General features: G+C 37.6%; 1 protein-coding gene across 1 annotated transcript; it reads left to right on the plus strand.

Annotated features, from left to right (window-relative positions):
- Positions 1-14,668: 14,668 nt before the first annotated feature.
- On the plus strand, positions 14,669-16,402 carry TUSC1 (tumor suppressor candidate 1). The gene has a single exon (XM_032308362.1). The coding sequence runs from the start codon at positions 15,019-15,021 to the stop codon at positions 15,646-15,648; it is 630 nt and encodes a 209-aa protein (XP_032164253.1). The 5' UTR covers positions 14,669-15,018; the 3' UTR covers positions 15,649-16,402.
- The last annotated feature ends 4,821 nt before the right edge of the window (positions 16,403-21,223 follow it).

Genomic DNA, 21,223 nt, shown 5'->3' on the forward strand with positions numbered 1-21,223 from the left:
TTTTAACATGTTAAAAGAGCTGTGAGAGGTAGCAGTAGGATGGTAAGAAGACAAATAGTAGGGGAGTGGTCAATTTCTGCAAGTAGATAGTCACAAAAAATGCCTCAGATGTGAACGTATTGCTAGGACCTCAAGTCTGAAGAGGTAACCACATGAAAGCTAGAAGAATGTTCCACATGGAGGAAAGAGCTTATAGTGTTCAAAAGTCTGAAAGGAGACCTGTGTAGCTCGAGTACAGTACAGGGAACGACAAGCAGAAAACAAAATGGGAGTTAGAAATTGGAGTTCTCAGTGACTAAACTGTATGACAAAAGTAGATGGCATCTGGAAGGATGGAGTTTTGCAGTCAGAGTTTGGAAGAACAGCGTTTAAGCTTTCAGATGTATTATAGCTCTGGATGACTGCAGAGTACGAGGTGTGACCTAAGGGACCCACAGAGCAAGTGGTGATGTTGTGGGAGTTATCAAAAGAGAAGAGATCAAGGGATGTTAAGAAAAGGCTGTTAAAGGGACTGTCCTCAGAGTCTTTGAGACCAGGTTAGATATATTATAAAAAGTAAGACTATGAGGCAGGGTCTCCTTAGGAGATATATAGATATAGATATCTATCTATCTATCTATATCTATCTATCTATCTATCTATATCTATAGATCTATATCTATATCTATATATCTGTCTATATATATTTAACATATGGGAAGTATACATTTTGTTGTTAGGCTAAATTCAAATCTCTATGCTTAGTACGTCTTTACTAATTTCTGAATGGGCAAAATAGCTTATTCGAAACATTGCAGGTTTTTTAGTTTTCTTCACATATGTATGATATAGTGGGCAGTTTGTTGCACTTTAACTGAAACTGTCATTTTTACATTCAGCAACAACTGGTCTGTGTTGTAGCAAGAACAAATAATTCAGTCATTAAAATAATCAGAGGTGATGATGTCCAAACTCGCCTCAGTGTAAGAATCATCTAGGATGCTAATTAAAATGCAAACTCGAGAGTCTCATTCCAGATTCAGTGACTCACAATTTTCTGGAACAGTGTTTGGAAATTTTCATTTTTAATAAATGTCCTAAATAATTTTTAAGATCAGGCAAGAATAGGAATGGCTGTTGTTAGTAGAAACATGACACGCTGTAGATGAGGAGATATGAAATACAGGCCCATTTCTCTACTAGCCAGTTTTTGACCCAATTACTAAATCTTCCTTGGGCCTCAGTTTCCTATTCTACAAAAGGATCTCTTTGAGATCCTCCCATATAAAATTTTCCTACCATTAACATTTCTATGTATGGTCTGTGTAAGACTTTTTCTATATACATCAAATTAACAACTAAAATCCTATAACTTCAGGCAGCATTGAAACAAAAACACCATGCAAATTATAAATCATTTGCCAAAGATTCCTTGAAATTGATGAGATATCATTTTTCTCATATTCCTACTTTCTTACTTCAAGTGTTGGCCACTTTACCATACCTTTCTGAAAATAATGCAAGAAATTTTCAAACTCCCTTCTTTTAAATCTCCTGAAAGGTTTCCATTGAAAGACTAATCTAAAGGAAAAAACTCAGTTGAAATTAACATTTTTACACTCAAAATGTATTCATTAAAATAACTATTCTTATATCAAAGGAGGCCAAAACAAGCAGCAAAAAAATATGATTTTAAATAACATTTTCTATTAAAACATGTTTTATGCTTTAGATTTTAGAGCCATTTTTTGCCACTAGTAACATAATGTAGTATGACTCCTTAGCTATCTATTGCAGTGTTTTTAAAGCTGTAAGTTGCAACATATTAGTGGAATGTAAAAGAAAAATGTTTCTTCTGAACACAAACACACACATACATGTAAATATCAAGGCATTGGATACAGTAAGTTAAGTGTAACTTTTGTTTCAGTTATATATTCCTATCTGTATACATATTTTTGTATATATTCTGAGATCTTTATATAAAATGAATTTCTCACAGTGATCATACTATATAATGTGTGTGACTTACTACTATACTTAAATAACAGTTTGGAGGTATTGAATAAGACTTAAATATAAAAATAAATATAGTTCAGTCTCCAGTGAAATATGAGCATAAACACATTAAATTCTGTATAGTTTCATTTATAAGTACATCCCACCTAGTTAGTTTCTACTTTCAGATAACCAGGTAGGAAGACCAGTTAGCACTGCTGTCTGGAACAAAAATCAAAAGAAAGCATAAACAACAGAGTTACAAGAGAAAGTCAACCGGTTCAGAATCCTATTAAATACTATGTTAACTAACTATATTACAAGTAGATTTGAAATGTCAGTGTCCACTATTTGCTGTAAACATCCTGAGGTTAAAGACTGTGAATTCTGTTTAAGACAAAATCAGTTTATTTTAACTGATATAGGACAAAATAAAACCAAACAAAACTTGGATTTCAACTGGACTTACTTATTTTCTTTCAATAAGCAGTGATTTTTTATTTTATTTTATTTTTTTTTAAAGGATTGACTAGAGGAATATATTTAGATGGAAAAAAAACTTGGCTTCTTTGCCATGTCTCTTCCTTGAACCTGACACATACAGCCATATGTTAGATCCAGAACACAGGGCACAAAGGCAAGTCGATGGGCCTTCAGTGACAACATGGAATTTGAAGTTCTAAGAACTAGATGTTCATTGAAAAATTGAACTGCAACTTGCCAAGGTCAGAGAGTGACATTTTCATAAATTAATGCTATCAGAAGCTGCTGGAATTTTCACAATTGTCTTATTTGAAACCAGCAGAAGTTCCAGTAGAGGTCATACTGATTATGCTGGAGCAAATCAGAAGCCTTCCAATGCTTGTAAAAATTTTCTTTGAATACAGAGTAATAAAGCTCAAATAGATTTTTTTTGGTAGGAAGATAATTTTTTTTTCTTTTTCTGTTAAAAAGAAACATACCTATGCTTGTATGTTTAATGCCTCTTCAGTTGCTTTAAATTATATTTCTTTTTTTGTGTAAGTAAGCTTAGATTTTTTTGTAGTTTTCACTTAGAAATAAAAATCTTAAACTAGAAGTTTCAGTTTGATAAAGATAGATTTGAATTGGAATTGTGCAATGGAATAATAAATGGTGAAGCAGGCTAAAAGAAAGAAAGAGAACTAATTTTCCACTTATTCTGAATATGTATGAACTTCTGAAAAGTTCATGCACAGGTGAACCCTGAACCCAGGAGTTGATTGGAAATTATTAAATATTTATTTGGCTTTTATCATTTGCCATTAGGCCATACATAAAGAATTTTCTGAAACCATCATAAGGATTAACACTCTAAATATTCTATTAAACAATTTATTATGTTTTAAAAAAAAGGGAAAACAAGGACAGCTCCTATGAGACATGAGCTGAGGCACATTTATGGGAAATAAGAACAGGGAATTTTAATTTGGCTATAATTTTTCTAATCATGTCTTTATCAGGACTCACATCATCTCACTTAACTCACTTCCCTCAAACCTCTGCAAGATGGATTCTCAAGGAAATAGTCAATCCCAGTTCATCATCATGGATTGGAGCTAAAGGTTCTCGGGCAAGAAGGGTCTAAGCCAGGAGTCTGCAGCCTTTTCAGCAGCAAACCTACTGTCCATTTCCCAAAAATATAAAGCAGTACCTGGAGCAGGAAGTCAGAGTTCTGTTTTTTGGAAGTATAAGATTCTGCGAGAGCAGGGACCAGTGCTTTCTGACCTGGCCTAGCAAGCTCTGCTTGTGGGCAGTTCCCAGGCCCTGCCCGAGCCTAGCCCAGGAGGCCTCAGAGTGGTTGCTACAGGGCCCTCAGCCCTGCTAGAGGCTATGGACATGCCTTCTACCTTCTTGGGCAACTCCATGTACAAAAATAGGAAACAAAACAAAACCAAACCAACAGAGTGAAATGATAACTACTGAGCTATCACAAAATAAATTAAATTTAAAAATAAGCAAACTAACAGTCCAACAGTATATTCCCCGGGTATGGAATGAGAAGCACATTCGCACTTGCAGATACTCCCCATTGAGCCCACTTATCCCTGTTAGCATATATAATGTCTGCTCTGATCTTCCTTCTATGGACTTGAATTACTTTATTTTTCTGAATATGAATAGTCTTTTCCCTTAAGTCATATTCTGATAGATAGCTCTGTTCTGACACCCTTTTGTCTCATCCCTAGACAGATGCCTCTTGCTTGTGAGGTGGTTGAGAAAAAAAATTATTTTTCAAGTCAGAGCTGTTAAAGCAGGCAGTGTTCCTTCTTTTGGACTCTCCCCTGAAACCTCTAAGTCTCTGAGCGACAATAGGCTCAGCTGACAGGCCTGATCGGAGACATTTAAGAGGATTTTAGAAAAGATCTGGCTTTGTTTGTTGTTTGTTGATATCTGGAATAAGGGGAGAGTGTTATTTCTAGCCTATCAAATGGAAGGTTTCAGAGCTTGCTTTGAGAGTAGGACTGGCCATGGGGATGCTCCTATATCACACTCATTGGATCATCACTAATGTCACACCACAGAGCTTGCCAAATTGTGGTGTCTCTCTCAGTAGCAAGTAAATTAAAGGGAAGCAAATGACCAACCATTTATCCTGTGCTTGTAATAAGTAACTCAAATGACCTTGAACAAATAAATGTCTTTCTATTACTAACACATGCCATGAAAAGATAAAAGTATATGGAAATAATTATTTTCACTTGCATAAGGAAAATGCATATATCAGTGCCTTTGCATTACACACACACACACACACACACACACACACACACACACATCTATATGTATTTAGATATTTCATTCATTGAAAAACAGTAGGAGACCTAAACCTTAATCAGATGTCTCATGCAAGTCTTCAGATAGTTTTTGAAGTTATGGATCTGGGGGAATATATTCAATGATTTATCCCAAGTTAGTTGGAATTCCCAGCACATACAAAGAGGTATTATTATCATTTTCACCTAGCTACAGCTAAAAATACCTAGTAACAACCCTCAAGCGCATAATTTGGAAATATGCAAACAGTGCTGCCCTTGAAAGGTGAGGACCAGTCACTACTCTTTTCTTTCTCAATTGCTGGTGAAAGAAATTAAAATTAGATCTCCCCCATATTAGTAGGAGGAACTTAGAGCATTGTGTTGAGAAGGTTTTATATACGGAGTGCAAATCCAGTCTTAGCAGGAAAGAATAGGGAAAAGGATCGGTGATATTTGCGCAGGTATTGGAGAGGGAGGGAGGGGCAGTCCTTGTGCCGCATATTTGCCAACCGTTTGCTTATCCATTTTATTCATTCAGCCATCTATCTATCCCTTAAAATAGCCTATTGAACTACACCCATGTGAACTTCTGGGCTGGATCCTAGGAAATCAGAATCTATGCACTAGCCGAAATGTCCTCAAGAGAAATTACAGCCTAATATTTTATAGTGCCAGCCTCTATTTTTCTTCCTTCCCTGTGTGGTCCCAGTTCAGATGCATACATTTTAGGTAGCCTCTTTCCATGCCATTATTCTCTTCTGAGGAACACACACCTTATAACTTCTTACTCTTCACTTCTACACAATCTCATGCAAATACTTTTCTCTCAGTGTCAATAATTCCTGGTGAACCCTTTGATACAGCTTCCATGTAACTGTAAAGTGGTGACTGACTGGGTTATTTCATCTGCCCAGTGTCCTCAGGGACACTTAGGTAATTAACTCCGCCTGCTACATTTGCCACATTGTTTGCCCATTTCTAAGTCGGTAGTTTTTTGTTTTTTGTTTTTTTTTAAATATACTGTAGCTGCTTCGTCACCAACTGTCTATTGGCCAAAGTTTCCTTTTAACTGCTATCTCAGTTTTCATCACGGGAAGAATCCAGTTATACAGGATATGATTAGAAATTTATACAAGATGGGGCCTCAGTCAGTGGAGCATGTGATTCTTGATTTTGGGATCTTGAGTTTCAAGTCCCACATTGAGGGTAGAGATTACTTAAAAAATAAAATCTTTAAATACACATAGACACACACACACACACACACACACACACAAGGTGGTTATGTTTGTTTGCTTGTGAGTTTCTTTTTTTCTTTTGTTTTCTTGGTCTTAAGACTACAGTTGTTTTTGGACTAGAAAAACAGTGTAGAATCAGTTCCCTAAACTCAAATGTTTTTAAAAGTGCTTATTCAACTCCATTTCTCCCAAGTCGTATTTGTTTTTTTAAATATCTTATTTATGTATTTATTTATTTTAGAGAGCACACTCATGAGCAGGGAGAGGGGCGGAGGGAGAGGGAAAGAATCTTAAGCAGACTCGGTGCTGACTGTAGAGCCTGGTACAGAGCTTGACCTGTGAGATCAGTGACCTGAGCTGAAATCAAGAGTCCACTCACTCAGCTGACTGAGCCATCTATGTGTCCCAAGTCTTATTTTATTCTAAACTAAATTCTACTGATTTATGGGTTATTATCCCTTCTTGGTAATCTCTCTCTAAATTTGGATATTTCCTGCAGATAGGATTAAATTAACCCATGGTTATCAACATTTGAATTCCAAAGTCTTTATTTTCCTAACATATGGAAAAATCAAGATCAGCAAAAATTAATTCAGCGATAACTTCATTTTTAATAATCAAGGATTTTTATAAAGTAATAGTTGAAAAAAATACTCTCAGTTACCCCTGGATTCGTTCATTATTCCACAAATATTTATTGAGCACCTATGTTAGCTTTTATTATCTTGGATTGTATAAAGGGATAAAGATATTATTTTACATTGTATGAAGGGATAAATCAATCAGATATGATCTCTGTTTCTTTATATCTTGCAGATTAGTGGAATAGATAAATAAAATACAGCATTAAAATGGGATTTACAGATTAGCAGAAGATTAAAAAGTAAAATATAGTTGTAACTAATTTTCAGCTTTCTGAAGTAAATGAATAGAGTGAAAAATATAGATAAGCATATAGGGATATAGACAGCAAAGATGATTGTCATCTAGGAAAACTTTGATGGAAAGAATATTTAAGTCGTGATCTAAAGGGTTTATTTTTAAGGCAAGCCACACAAAGTGGAGGAAGAGTATGTTCCAATCAAATGCAAATGAATGTTCAAAATCTCCAAAGCAAGAAACAATTTGACAAGCTCTAAGAATTAAAGGAACCCAGCATGGCTAGAGTGTAGTAGACATAGAGGCAACAAAAATAGATGTCTTTTTTTTTCTTTTCAAAAATAGATGTCTTAAGAAATAAGTAGGAACCACAGATTATTCAGGAATTTGCAGGCCGTGATGAGGATTTTGGGATTTTACCCAAAGTATAATGGGAAACCATTGCCGGGGGTGGGGGTGGGGGGTTAAGTAGAAGAGCAACACGTTCCTATTTATTTTTGCAAAGAGTTACACTGGCAGCTCTGTGCAACAGTGATCTGAGAGGATAAATATTGATACCAATAAAGCAGCTGAGTCATGGGCCAGATGATAGATGATTGTACTTTGAATTAATCTGATGTCAGAGGAGACGCTGAGGAAAATCAAGATATTTTTAGAGAAAGAAATGAACAGCTTGAGATGGATCTAATATGAGGGGTGGGAATGGTAAGGAAGAAAGAGGAATCAGAGAAGACAGCTGGCTTAAACCACCAGATGGATGGTAGCACTAATCACTGAGATGGGGAAGTATGGAAGAAAAACAGGTGAAAAAAGACGGCAGTATGTTAAGAGTTTTATTCTGAAAATGTTTGAAATACCTTTGACATAGTCAACAAGACATGTCAGGTGAGAAGTGACTTATGAAGCTGGAAAACAGAGTACAGTTTTTGGACTAAGATATAAATTTGGTAATCACTAGCATAGAAAAAAATAAGGTCTTGGACTGAATGAAATATTTAGTGAAAACATAGAGAAGAAGAAAGGATAAAGGAATCCAGCATAATCTGAGAGTTTGTGGTTTTAGCGTTTATAATTATAATGACAACATATGTTCAAGTTCCATCAGTGTGCTAGATACTTTATACATTTTAAGTATTTTAAATACTAGTTCATTGTAGAATTTTCAATAAATACTACTTGAATAGATGTGCAGCCTTCACTTGGACAAATACTTTTTTTCTGTTAGAAATGTGGTAGAACATGCCCTCATCTTAGAGGAAGTGCCAAAACTAAAGCATAGGGTATAGGCGCCTCTTTGTCTAAAAGAGGCTAAACTGTATCCAGATTATTCATCAAGGGATTGAGGCTGGGAAACTGGTTCTTTGTCCACCATGCAAGAGGACAGCATCCTCAGAGAAGAGACTGAGGAGTATGAATTTCTTTGAAGAGTCTGACAGTGTTTTCCCAAATTCCTTGCTCCCTACATATTCCAAGTAGAAGTACCTCAAAAAAAAATCACAGATAAATAGTGTGAGTAATCCACAGAATGGAAACTGGCATTGAGCCTGAAGCAGAATGCACTCTCAACTTCAGGAACTCATATTCTTCCACCTCCACAAGGTGGAGTGTGATGAAACCGCCTTGAGACTTGGTGTTGGTGGGACACTGTTGCTTGAATATATCTGAAGGTTAAAGGCTAGCTGAGGATGACGTTGATGGTAGAGAAGAATGACAAGGGGGAGTGACTGACACTTTCTGAGTTTGGATTAATGGGAAGCAAGAAATATAACTGGTGTTAGACTTCTCCAAAGGACTTCTTCAAAAGGAGTACCTGTGGGATACCACCAGAGCAAGGAATAGGGAGTCCCTAAAGTTGAAATGAAGAAAAGAGAATGATTGGGGCCAGAGGATCAATGTGGAATGATAAAGAATCCATAAAGATGCCCTACAGGAGGAAAAGCTTGCATGCAGGCATCTGCCATCAGAAGACCTAGTGCCAGAAAATGGCAGCACCAGCTACCTATGACTTTTCTTCCTTTTCCTCTAGTCCCACTTTCATCTTGTCTTCATTTCTGCCCTGAAGGAGCTAGAAATAGCAGCTAGAAGAGGGTGAGTAGGTGAAGTATGGAAGAAACTAAGGATGGCCTTCCCCCTCCTTTCCCATTGCAGACTGGTTAACCCGGATCTGGGGCATGGGCAGAGATGCTTCTGTGAGGAGATGAGAAGCTATGAACTAGATGAGCATTGGAAGTTCTAAGTTGTATTGCAATGGACTTTTAACACCTGAAAATGAGGACTGTTCATTAATGCTTGGAAATCATTGCAAATTAATGGTTCTTCTTGAAATATTATCTAAGGGGATGGAAGGAATAGCTGACAGAATGGGTTTGCAGGACAGTGATAGGAGAAAACTAAATTGCTCGTCTTTTGCACCCTTCTGAAAAGAGCTCATGAATAACTTAGTTGTAATTAAAAATTATTCCTAAACTCCTCTTACTACCTTCAATGATGTGTACATAACTGGAGAACTTAGATTGAGACAGAATCATTATCTTAGGTTACATATGCTTGAGAATAAGATGGCCCTGTGTGTACAAGATTGAGAACGATTTTTATTGGCATGACATCAAACTTCCAATGCTCATACCCAAAGAGGTCTCTTGGCTTTCTTTTCTGTTATCAATGTCTATATTGCTTTCTGAAGGTTGAGACCAGTAATTAGAGTAAGAAGTGGGATATGTTAATTGCCCAATAGACCTTTCTGTGATCCTGAGAATGTTCTTTATATCTGCTCCATTAGTCATGCTAGCCACTAAGGTACATGTGACCACTGAGAACTTGAAATGTAACTAGTGTACAACTGAGGGGTTTTTACATTTTATTTAATTTTAACTCATTTAAACTTAAATAACCACCTGTGGCTAGTGGACAGCATGGGTCCAGACTCTTTAAGGGCTTCTACTAAGCTACACACAGCATGAAATGACACTATTTTAGAATTGACAAAGACGGTTCCCAGCTGTTTTCCATCTTAAAAAGTTTATGTTGGGGGTGCCAGGGTGGCTCAGTCAGTTAAGCATCTGACCCTTGATCTCAGCTGGGATCTTGATCTTAGGGTCATAAGTTCAAGCCCCATGTTGGGCTCTACACTGGGTGTGGAACCTATTAAAAAAAAAAAAAGTATTTTGGACTCTTATTTTGGTCAAGTATCCTGTGTTGATACCTTTTGCTCTTATCTACATTACTTTCTGTTAACCTAAAATGTTTTTGCCAACTTTTATGAATCTGTCTAGTACTTTTATAATATTTGAAGGGAGGAGGGTGTTTCCCCCACTGTACAAAGTATTCTAATTAAGACAGATAAGTCATGCAGCTTTTGTTTATGTCACAATTTTCCCTGTAGCTAGAATTAAATGATTCTGTCAAAGGGCAATGCTAGTGTTTGATGGCTTTTAATATTTTTGTCCATATCAAAAGACTAAATAAATGCAATCGATATCCCCAATTCCTAACTCTGCAGTAATTATTCCAATAAAGAGATATTCATGCTACCGAGCATCAATACATGCTCTTCATTGCCCTAATAAATCTGCTCCTAGAAAATAAACCATGTTCAACTCGGGCTTTAGAGAGAATATTAGCAAATACCAAGCTCAGAATGTTATTAACCAAAGTCTTCAGCACATGGGGCTTACAAAATATGGATTTTTAAAACCCAAACACTTAATGAGAACTATCAAGAAAGAAGAATCATATCTGCAAAGGGGCTGCATATTATATTTAGGGTGGCTCCTTTGGCAAATCACCCAAAAGAGGATTTTTAAATAGCACTGGCTATTCAGGAGAACTCATTCTATAAATGACTATCTCATAAAATAAAACAACTACAAGATAATATCAACAGTTATGAGTACTCCTTGCTGGCTGACTCTATTTTAAGATATTCAGAGATCCGCACAAGAACCCCATGAGTTAGCTACTATTTTATTCTTGTTGTATAAATGAGGAAGCTGTGGCTTTGAGGAAACTGTGTTGTTAGGAGGTTGTCCAATGCCAATAATTTGGGGTGGGAGAGATATGATATTTATCAAATCCAGGTATGTCTTACTTCAAAACCCATGCCTATTATTTATTATGTATTTAAAAATCTATGTATAAAGACCACCGCATATTTTTATATATATTTTTTAAAAGATTTATTTATTCGAGAGAGAGACAGAGAGCAAGAGCACAGGGAGGGGCAGAGGTAGAGGGTGAGGAAGAGAATCTCGGAGCTGAGTGAGGAGCCAACACGGGGGCTCGATCTCACAACCCTGAGATCATGATCTGAACTGAAACCAAGTGTTGGTTGCTCCACCGCCTGAGCCACCCAAGCACCCCCAGATGCACGATTTATTAAGACAAGTCATTAACAAGACAGTGCCAGACTTCTTGTTGTTTCAGTCTGAATAATTCCAGCATGCTACAAAGCTTTCTTTGTGAGCTTCTGCTAGCTCAGCCTGATTGGTATATAGGTTACCTTTAGTGACTATTAAATGGTTAGCAGTTTTACTTGGTAAAATCTTCCTTTAAGATTATATGAGAAAATAAGGCACAAATTTGTTCAACATTCTAGTCATTCAAGAAATATTTGTATCACTCACTCACACTTTCTCTCACTCCCATTCTCCCTCTTTCTCTCAGTCTATCTCTCTATATATAAATATAATTATAGACTCAGATCCTGTTTGCAGATCCACTTGCCCAAGAAATGCTAACACAGGGAAGGACCTCAATATCAAATTACTGGAACAGGCATTACTTTATCAATGTTTAAAAGGGGGGGGATACTTGGAATTGAGAGGATCTAAGACAAATGGTATGAATATAAACTCATGTATAAATGGTAGAGCATAAACTCTGTCTTGGTGGATTCTTTACAATCCAGATATGTGAGGAGAGAAAAAAAAAAAACAACCTACTGTATAAACAACAGGAATTTATTTTCTCTAATTATGGAGGCTGGGAAGTCCAAGATCAAGGTGCTGATTGATCCAGTTCCCCGGTGATGGATCTCTTCCTGGCTTACAGAGGGCTACCTTCTGGCTGTGTACTCATGACAGGAGGAGAGAATGAGAGAGTTGAGAGAGAGAGAGAGAGAGAGAAGACATGAAGTTTTCTGAAGTCTTTTCTTCTGTGGACACTTATCCCATCAGGACAGCCTCACCTTCATAACCTCCTCTAAAATTACCTCCTCAAGTTTCATTCCAAACACTGTCACGTTAGTAATTAGTGTTTCAGCATAGGAATTTTGGGAGGACACAGTGCAGTCCTTAGAAGGTACATTATAACAGAACTCCAAGGCAGAAATACTCAGTGACTCTTGGTAGGAGAGTGTAGACCAGCAGGGTAAAAATAGAAGGTAAGTAGAGAAACATGCAGCATATCCAGATTAGCCATAACTTCCCGACTAAGGAGGTCAACTTTGTTGTATAATTGAACTTGATAAAGTTGTTAACCAAAATTCATGTGGTGAGATATTACAGGACGTTCTAAGGAGAGAAGGAACAGAGATTTTGGACTTGTCCAATGTAAATGTGCCATAAATTACCTTACTATGGTGACTCATTTTATAAGGAACATGATTTAAAAATGGAGAAATGAGAGTCAAATGAGTACATTATGACAATAAAAGATCTTAGAAAACTAGGGATACAGGAAATAAACTGTATATATCATAGGGCCTTTTTCTCAAGCAAGCACGTAGAAATGTATAAAAGCAACCATGGGGTGCCTGGCTGGCTCAGTGGGTTAAATCCTCTGCCTTTGGCTCAGGTCATGATCCCAGGGTCCTGGGATCGAGCCCCGAATAGGGCTCTCTGCTCAGCAGGAGCCTGCTTCCCTCTCTCTCTCTCTACCTGCCTCTCTGCCTACTTATGGTCTCTCTCTGTCAAATGAATAAATGAAATCTTAAAAAAAAAAAAAAAAAAAGAACTTCATTAAAAAAGAAAAAAAGCAACCATGTATGGAAAGAAAAATATTTTGGAGGATAGGAGAAAGGAGGCAATTAACTCAACAGCTGTCAATCAGAGTTGGTTTTGAGAAATACTAAAATAGATGCATAACTTGCAAGGCAAAAAGCAGTGCCACTTCAATCTGCTGACCCGGCTTTTCTCAACCACAGTATTTACAAAATTTTTGGTTTAAAGCACTGTACTAAGAAACACAGTGATCATAACCTCATCTGTTCATTTTTTTTCTTACCTAAGAAGGAGAAGAACACTTTTTTAAAATTAGAGTTGTTCAGTAATTAGAGTAGGTATCGAAAGTACAGAAGGGGAAGCAAAAAAAAAAAAACCTATAGAAGAAAAATCCTCTTTAAAAAAGAAGTGAAGGCGCCCGGCTAGCTCAGTCGGTAGAGCATGAGACTCTTAAAAAAGAAGTGGAAAAAAAAAAAAAGTAATTGTAGTTATAGGGAAATAGCAAAATCAAGTACTCTAGATGACTTACATTTTTCTACTTTTTTACTCTAAGTTTCATAAGCTTTGTGAAGGTTAGAGTTTCCTAAACACAATGAGCAAATGACCCATGGAGTTTATATTTTTTGCAATATTTTCATATGCAGACTACAAAAATAATGGATAGGAGCAGTTTTACTAAGTTTGTGCTGCTATATTTAGAAATAATGTAATGTTTATCTTATGGCATATAATTCTTGACATTATTTTAAATGTATTTAGGTATATTTAAAGTATGGTTAATATAAATATATTTAAGTATATTTAAATACACTTGAGTACAAATCAATAATTTTGGCAGTGATCAGTTTAGTAATTCTGTTGTTTCAAATCTTCTTTCAACTTGGAAATTTCATCTGTTGTTTCTACCTCCTATTCAGAAGACTAGTGGAATCTCCATTAACCATAATGTGAATGTTCATTGCTATGCACAGATAACTTCCATGGCCATTATTGATAGCTTTTGGTTGGAGATTATACATATATAAAATGTATATAATATATTATATAATTAATATATATTTATATATTATATAAATTATATAAATAATTAACTTATATAAATATATTATATATATAAATTATAACATTATATGTATATTTTACATATACATGTATATGTATACAATGTATACATATATATATATATGTATATGTGTGTGTGTGTGTATATATATTTTCCCCCCCTTTCCTGTCCTATTCTGTCCTTTCCTCTCTTCTTTTCTGGGACCTTCTTAAAGATATTCTTGCTACCACCATTCTACCCCATGAGATCCTGGCATCAGCATCTTTTCCTTAATTTACTTTGCAATACTCCAGTTATTTTATACGCTGAATCCCTTAAAAATAAGGAATGTGATTCATTCAGTAAGTTGTATCCATCTGTCACCAGAAATTTTGGAGCCTACTTAGTATTCAAAGTTTCTTGAATGCTTGAACACATTTTGAGGTTCATAGGTTTGTGGACCCGCTTGAGCAAAAACAACTGATTATAACCTAGTTTCTACAGAGTTGCAAACAATTCGCAGAGTGGGACACTGGTTATGCACAAGCCGGGAATCGCTGGTGGTGTTTGGAGAGATGCCGGTTCCCACTTGCGGCCCTTATGGCGGGCACTCACTTAATTCTAAGGCTTTATCGAGCTTAGAGGTGGGTTTAAACCGTACGGTTCTCAATGAATCAGTTACAGCTTTGCAACTTGCCCGCACGTCTGTCTCAGAACTTACTATCTTATCATTATTTTTGACTTTGCGACTGTCCCGTCAGGAGAAAGGTAACCAGCGGTGGTGGCGCCGGATCGCAGGGCGAGGCCCGCTGGTTCCTGCAGTGCCCAGGCCTGCACGGAAGCGCCCGGCAGAACCCAGCGGAGGATACACGCTCTTCCCCCCCTCTCTGCCAGAGGGCTGAGCAGCAGAGCGCTCCCCGGGGGCATTGTGTGTGAGCTGGCCGCAGATCGCAGGCCCAGGGGGGCAGCTCCACCACGGGAGACAAGACACGCCTCGGAGCGGGCAAATTCCCGGCCCCCTCTGGCCCCAAGCCAGCAGCCGCCGCCCGCCACCTCTTCTCCTCCTCCGCCGTGGCCCCGGCCGCCCCGCCGGGCCCCGAAGTCGCCCGCGCCTTGGCGCCGGCCCCTTGGCCCGCGGCGCTGGCGGCGCGGTCGGGACGGGACGGATGTGGCGCATGCGTGGTGGCGCCACCAGGCGCGGGAGCTGCGGCGGTGGGGACGGCGGTGGGGACAGCCGCGGGCAGGGCCGCCCCGGCCGGGCTCGTGGGGGCGGCGGCATCGGCGGTGGCGTGGGCTGGCGAGGCCGTGCGGGCGGCGCCCGACAGCAGCTGGAGGAGCGGTTCGCCGACCTGGCTGCGAGCCACCTGGAGGCCATCCGCGCGCGGGACGAGCGGGACCGGCAGAACGCGCGGCTGCGCGAAGAGAACGCCCGGCTGCGGCTTGAAAACCGGCGGCTGAAGCGCGAGAACCGCAGTCTCTTCCGTCAGGCTTTGCGGCTTCCCGGCGAGGGTGGCGACGGGGCGGCCGCAGAGGCGGCCAGGGCCACCGCGGGCCCCGAGGAGGCCAGCACGAACCGGAGGGCGAGAGGCGGCGGCCTGGAGGACGAGCCAGGCAGCCCCAGGGCCCTGAGGGCCCGGCTGGAGAAGCTGGAGGCCATGTACCGCCGGGCCCTGCTGCAGCTGCACCTCGAGCAGCGGGGGCCGCGCCCGTGTGGCGACAAGGACGAACCGCCTTTGCGCGCACCCGACTCAGGCCTGCGCGCCCCGGACCCGGAGCCCCCAGAGCCCTGGCTGTAGCCGGAGGCCGCAGCCGGGGGGAGGCGGGGCCTCGCGCGGCCCCTCCTCCTCCGCTTGCGGCTCCCGCACCTAGCAACGCCCTGGGCCCTCCGCGGCAGGACTGGACCACCGCGCCCCCGCCTCCCGCCCCGCGCTAGCCAGCTGGGCTCGGCGTCGGTCGCCTGCGGTGGAGAGCTTGCGGGGCCCGCTGGATCCCCACGGTGCAGAGCACCTGCCTCTTGCCCCTGCTGGCTTCCAAGGGTTGAGGCCTAGAAACGGAGGGGGGGTTTGACAACAGCAAGAAATGGGTGCCAGTCAACACGTCCTAATGTCTGAACTTTTCAGGGTGTTGTGAGGACCTCTTCTACTCCCCCCCCTTCCTGTTTTGGTTCTATGAGGAATGAATAATGCATTTTGGGTTGGTTGAATTTGTTGTTCATACTTCAGTCCCCTAAAACCTCTAGCCATTATCCCTTACATGGTCACCATTTGCTTTTGTAAGTCAGTATTACTTGGATAGCCTATAAAGTACCAACTTTTTATTAAAAAGATAATATTTATTACTTAGGAAATCCTATGTCTGCCCCCTGCTCTAGTCCTTAATCATATATATTGATTTGTTTACCCCCAGGAAATTTTTAAAACATCTGCCTACAAGTGATCTTTTAAATTGGTAAATAAATCTGATGCATTAAAAATAACCTAGATACATCCCGCGACTATTCTTTGAAGTGTGTTACGTCTTTACACATGTTTAAGAAATATACATGACATGTATGAATTTTACTTTTTATTATCTGACTTTATTCTTTGGAATCTACCATTTTTGCTTAATGTAAGTGATAGTTTTAAATAATTAAAGATTAGATAGTATAAATACTATTTCATTATTTTTATTACATTTTAGGCATTAGAGCGTAGTCAGTGACAGCTGCTTTGCCTTATTTTGTTAAATAATTTTTAAGAAATTACGAATTATTTGTATTTGGGAAGTCTCCAGAGTGATTTCTCCATTGAGGTTTCATTGGGGAGGCGGGGAAAAGTGGTTGATTTCAACACCAAATGTTCTAAAATCACTCTTTTTGCATTTTGCTGAGTAGGCACTTTTGCGGACTAAGTAGTAAAGAGGATACCATTGTACCCCCCCAAAAATCGTGGGTATAATACAGTGTTTAAGTGATAGAAAATAGCAGTTGAAGAAAAAAATGTAAGTTTTTGCTAGAGCTAGAAATTATTTCATAAACTGGACTTTTCATTTTATTTGTGACATATTCCAAAAGTTTCAACTATATTACATATATTACAAAGAAGGTACCAGGGAATGTAGTTCTGTGATTTTTCTATTCCTAGATTTTGAAGACAGCTTGTGCATTTTGCTTAAAGGTAGTTGATACTTAGTTGTCAATATATAAATCTTACCCTCTGACCAAAAAATATAAGAAAAATCTTGGTGAGGATAGGTGGATATATGAAAAGTATTTCTATCAACTTTACTTCATTTTCTAATAGTGAAAAAATAGAAGTTTTAGGAGGCCGTAGGAATTGAAGAATAGGAAAAAATATCAGCCTACCGCTACTTAATTATAACTTTGGGTTTAAATTAGTTTATATATCTCTCCAAGCCTTAGCTTTCTCATAATTAAAATGAGCGCAACCTCTACCTCAAAAACATAAAAATTTTATTGAGATGTTATATATAAAATGCCTGCATCAAAGTAAATGGTCTATCAATAAGAATCACAATCTAAAATGTGAAAGTCATAAATGCATATTTTACGGACACTTTGCTTTTTGTATTTTGATCCTATATGACTTTATATTAGCAGAGAAATATATTCTTTGAATGAGTTGACATTTTTCACTCCCTATAAATAAATAGGGGAGATAAAACCCTATATAATAAAGGTATAATGCATCAAAATGTTAAAAAATACTTGCCACAATGTGGCAAAATTGGGAATCTTGAATAAGCAAGCAAAATACTTAGTTTACATAGCTTTTAAGCACTTTTTGTCTAAAAATCGTGTACAACGTAAGTATGTAAACAAAAATTGTAAAGGAATGAGGCACACATATACAAAAGTGAGGACAACTTTTAAGCATAATTCCTGAAAAAAACTCTGAAACCAAAATGTCCCATAACATGGGTTCAGGCTAATATATATTTCAACTTTGTTCAAATTCTCTGCTGATTAACTGATAAAGCATCATGAATAATATGAAAGATGTTTGTGATATCAAAGTATATGCCTGTTAAAGAGGTGGCTAAAGTTTATTTTAGAAAAGTTTGATGATCTATTTTGATCTAAAATAAACTAAAACTTTAGACTATCATACCTTGACATTTTATTTTCATAATTTGTTGTTGTGCAATGAAGAGGACTTATACTTTAAAGAAATGAGCAACAAAAATATGCTCTGTTAGCAAACAAATTTAGTAAGAAGGATTGGTATTTTTTTTTATAAAGATTTTTATTTATTTATTTGACAGAGAGAAATCACAAGTAGGCAGAGAGGCAGGCAGAGAGAGAGAGAGGAGGAAGCAGGCTCCCTGCCGAGCAGAGAGCCCGATGCGGGACTCGATCCCAGGACCCTGAGATCATGACCTGAGCCGAAGGCAGCGGCTTAACCACTGAGCCACCCAGGCGCCCCAGGATTGGTATTTTTAAACACCATTTTTTATGGCTGCTATTCACAAAACCATACTTTTTTTAATCTTTTCCTCTATAAAAAATTAGGATATAAATCAAACCAATTTGGAATGAGTGCATCTGTAGATCATAGAACAAGCTATCCTTGCTAAACTTCTTCAACATATTTATAATATTTCTAACATATTTGAAGAATATTGGAATACATTTTTTGTCTTGTTTAGTCTTAGACATAGGTTAGTCAGTTTAGGAGCATTGCCATGATGAAACTAATACCAAATTTTTTAATAAATTGAGTTATCAATACCTACTAAATAATTATTAGCATGATTTTGATTCCACGGCCAAAATATCATTCACTATTTTGCTAGAAGGAACAGATTTTCACTGAGAATTTGTCACAAAATCCTCATGAATGAATGACACAATTTATTAATTTTCCAGCTTAGTGATTAATCAATTACAAATTCTCATTTTTCTACTATAAACTTGCTTTTTTGAAATATATCTTACCCATCTGATATAGACAGTATATGAATATATTTATGCACTGGAAATAATGGACCAAGGAAGAAGTTAGATAATAACCATGTCTGACTTTAAAAGGATTAATCATGCTCAAATTTCAAGTTTTAAGCTTAAATAAGATTTTCATCTCTGAATGATCAGAATTAAACTACATTGTGTTTAGTGTGTTGTAGATTTTGCTTATAAAATGCATGTTCAGAATCTACTTGTTTGTATAATCTTTGCTTATTTCATGATAACTTATTAGTAAGAAAGTCCTTTTGTATACCCAAACTCTCAGACATCTGTCATGCTTTAGAGAAAATTTGAGAAAGGACAACTGTTTTTTGGTTGGTGCTTAATTTTTATGTCAATGATAATCATTCTGCTCAAAAATTGAGCTCTTTCAAAAGAAATTTGAACAATCTATCTTCTCTTTCATGCTTGGGACTGGTATAAGTTTTCCTTAGCCTTTCATTTTTCCAGGTCTCCTCACTTTATCATTGTTTTTAGAATTTTTAACATATATACTATTGTATTTTAAACTTAGTAGATCTGCCTTTAGTTACAGTGAAGACTGTTGCTAAGAACCAAGAAATCCAACAATTCATTGACTATTAAAAAAACAGTGGAAAATTCCTTTTTCTCTATTACATAATATGTCTAATTCAGCAGCTTCAGGATGTCAGGAATCCTTGTTCCACATGGTCATTCAGGGTCTCGGAACCTGTTACAATGTTCCTTTGTCTTACACTGGGTCATTGTTTCATGTGCATGGTAGAAATAGGTAACTTCCAGATCTAGCTTTCAGCATATAGTCAAGAGAAAGAGAACTTGGAGGAGCTCTGCTGGGAACTGAAAATGACATAAATTCCCCTCTGGACATATTCTATTGGTAAAACGTCTTCATATAACACGTTTAGCTTCAGAGGAGGCTGAGAAGTATAGTCAAGCTGTAGAGCTTTTACGCAGCTATAAATGCATTATTACAGAAGACTGAGAGGACGGGTTTTAGTGGACAACCCCCTTCAAAGAGGCTGACATCTACTTAATTTTTTAAAAAAGAACTTACATATCCTGGTATAACATTTTTGAAACTATATGACTTAATTTAATATAGAAATATTGTGGGATTCCTTTATTGATTGAAAAAAGTTCAACGTTTTCATTCCCATCTTTAACATACTTACAGTATAAAACACAAGATATTGTTTGGAATGAGCAAGGAAATACAGCTATTACTTTTATTTAAGAAATCCTTATAAATTATGAACTATCCCTAAATAGTGTATGTGTCATAAAAAACACACTTTTAGGAGCCTATACTTGGTAAATTTTATTTCATATGTAAATCTAGGTGTATAACTTGAGGGGGAAATATTTATGTTCATCTTGTTTCTTATATAATAGCATTCTACGTCTTTTAGATCTGAAAGATACCTTGGAAAATTTCATCTTAGCATCCTTCAGACTCTTGTGCCAATAATTTAACAACTTGAGGAAGCTATGGTACATATAGCACTCCAAAACTTAGAATATGTGCATCACAATTCTAGGTGATATTATTCTCTCCTGTTTATGAATAAGGAAACTAATGAACAAAGACTATGAATAACTTTTCTAAGGTCAAAAAGAAAAAAATTATTTCAAAAATTTAATTGATATATAATTGACATATAATAGTATTTTAAGACAAACATAATTTGATGTATATGTATATTGCAAAACAATAACAATAAGTTAATATTTACAGCCACACATAGTTATAAATTTTTTCCTTGTGATGAGAACTTTTAAGATCTACTCTTAGAAACATTCAAATATATAATATAGTCTTGTTAACTATAGCTACCACACTATACATTATATTCCAGAATTTATTCAAATAAGTTATTATAATGGTTTTAATAAGAATGCTTCTGGCTTTCTGTATTAACCATAGTAGTATTGTCCAGTAGTTCCCTAATTTTGTACTTTTTATCATGGCCATGGTTATACTTATTCCATAAGAAGACTTTGTTGTTTGTGTTTCAGTACAGTTTAAATAGCAATGGAGTTACATGTTCCTTTAAATTTTTGTAAATTTTAGATATGGGATTCTTGGGGATATATAGATGGATGATTTTGGGAGGGCAAGGTAGATACTTTGAAATTTTTGCCTACTTACTTGATTCAAATGTGTCTCTTTACATACACAGCCCAAGGAAACTAAAGGGAAGATTTATATTCCTTTGTTCGAGAGTGGTTTTCCCCCTGGCTTGCTAGACAAAGAAAGAAAGCACAGAGTCCCATTTCTTTTGACAGCTGTCATGTGATCATAAGAATGGCAGTACGGAGAGATGGAGGAAAACTTCTTTCTTGATATCATCCTTGCTGCTCTGGTTGTCATGCCTGCGGTCTGTTCCACATTTGGACCTGCAGTTATATGTGAAAATACA

This window comes from Mustela erminea, chromosome 12, assembly GCF_009829155.1.
Source record: "Mustela erminea isolate mMusErm1 chromosome 12, mMusErm1.Pri, whole genome shotgun sequence".
NCBI lineage: Eukaryota > Metazoa > Chordata > Mammalia > Carnivora > Mustelidae > Mustela > Mustela erminea.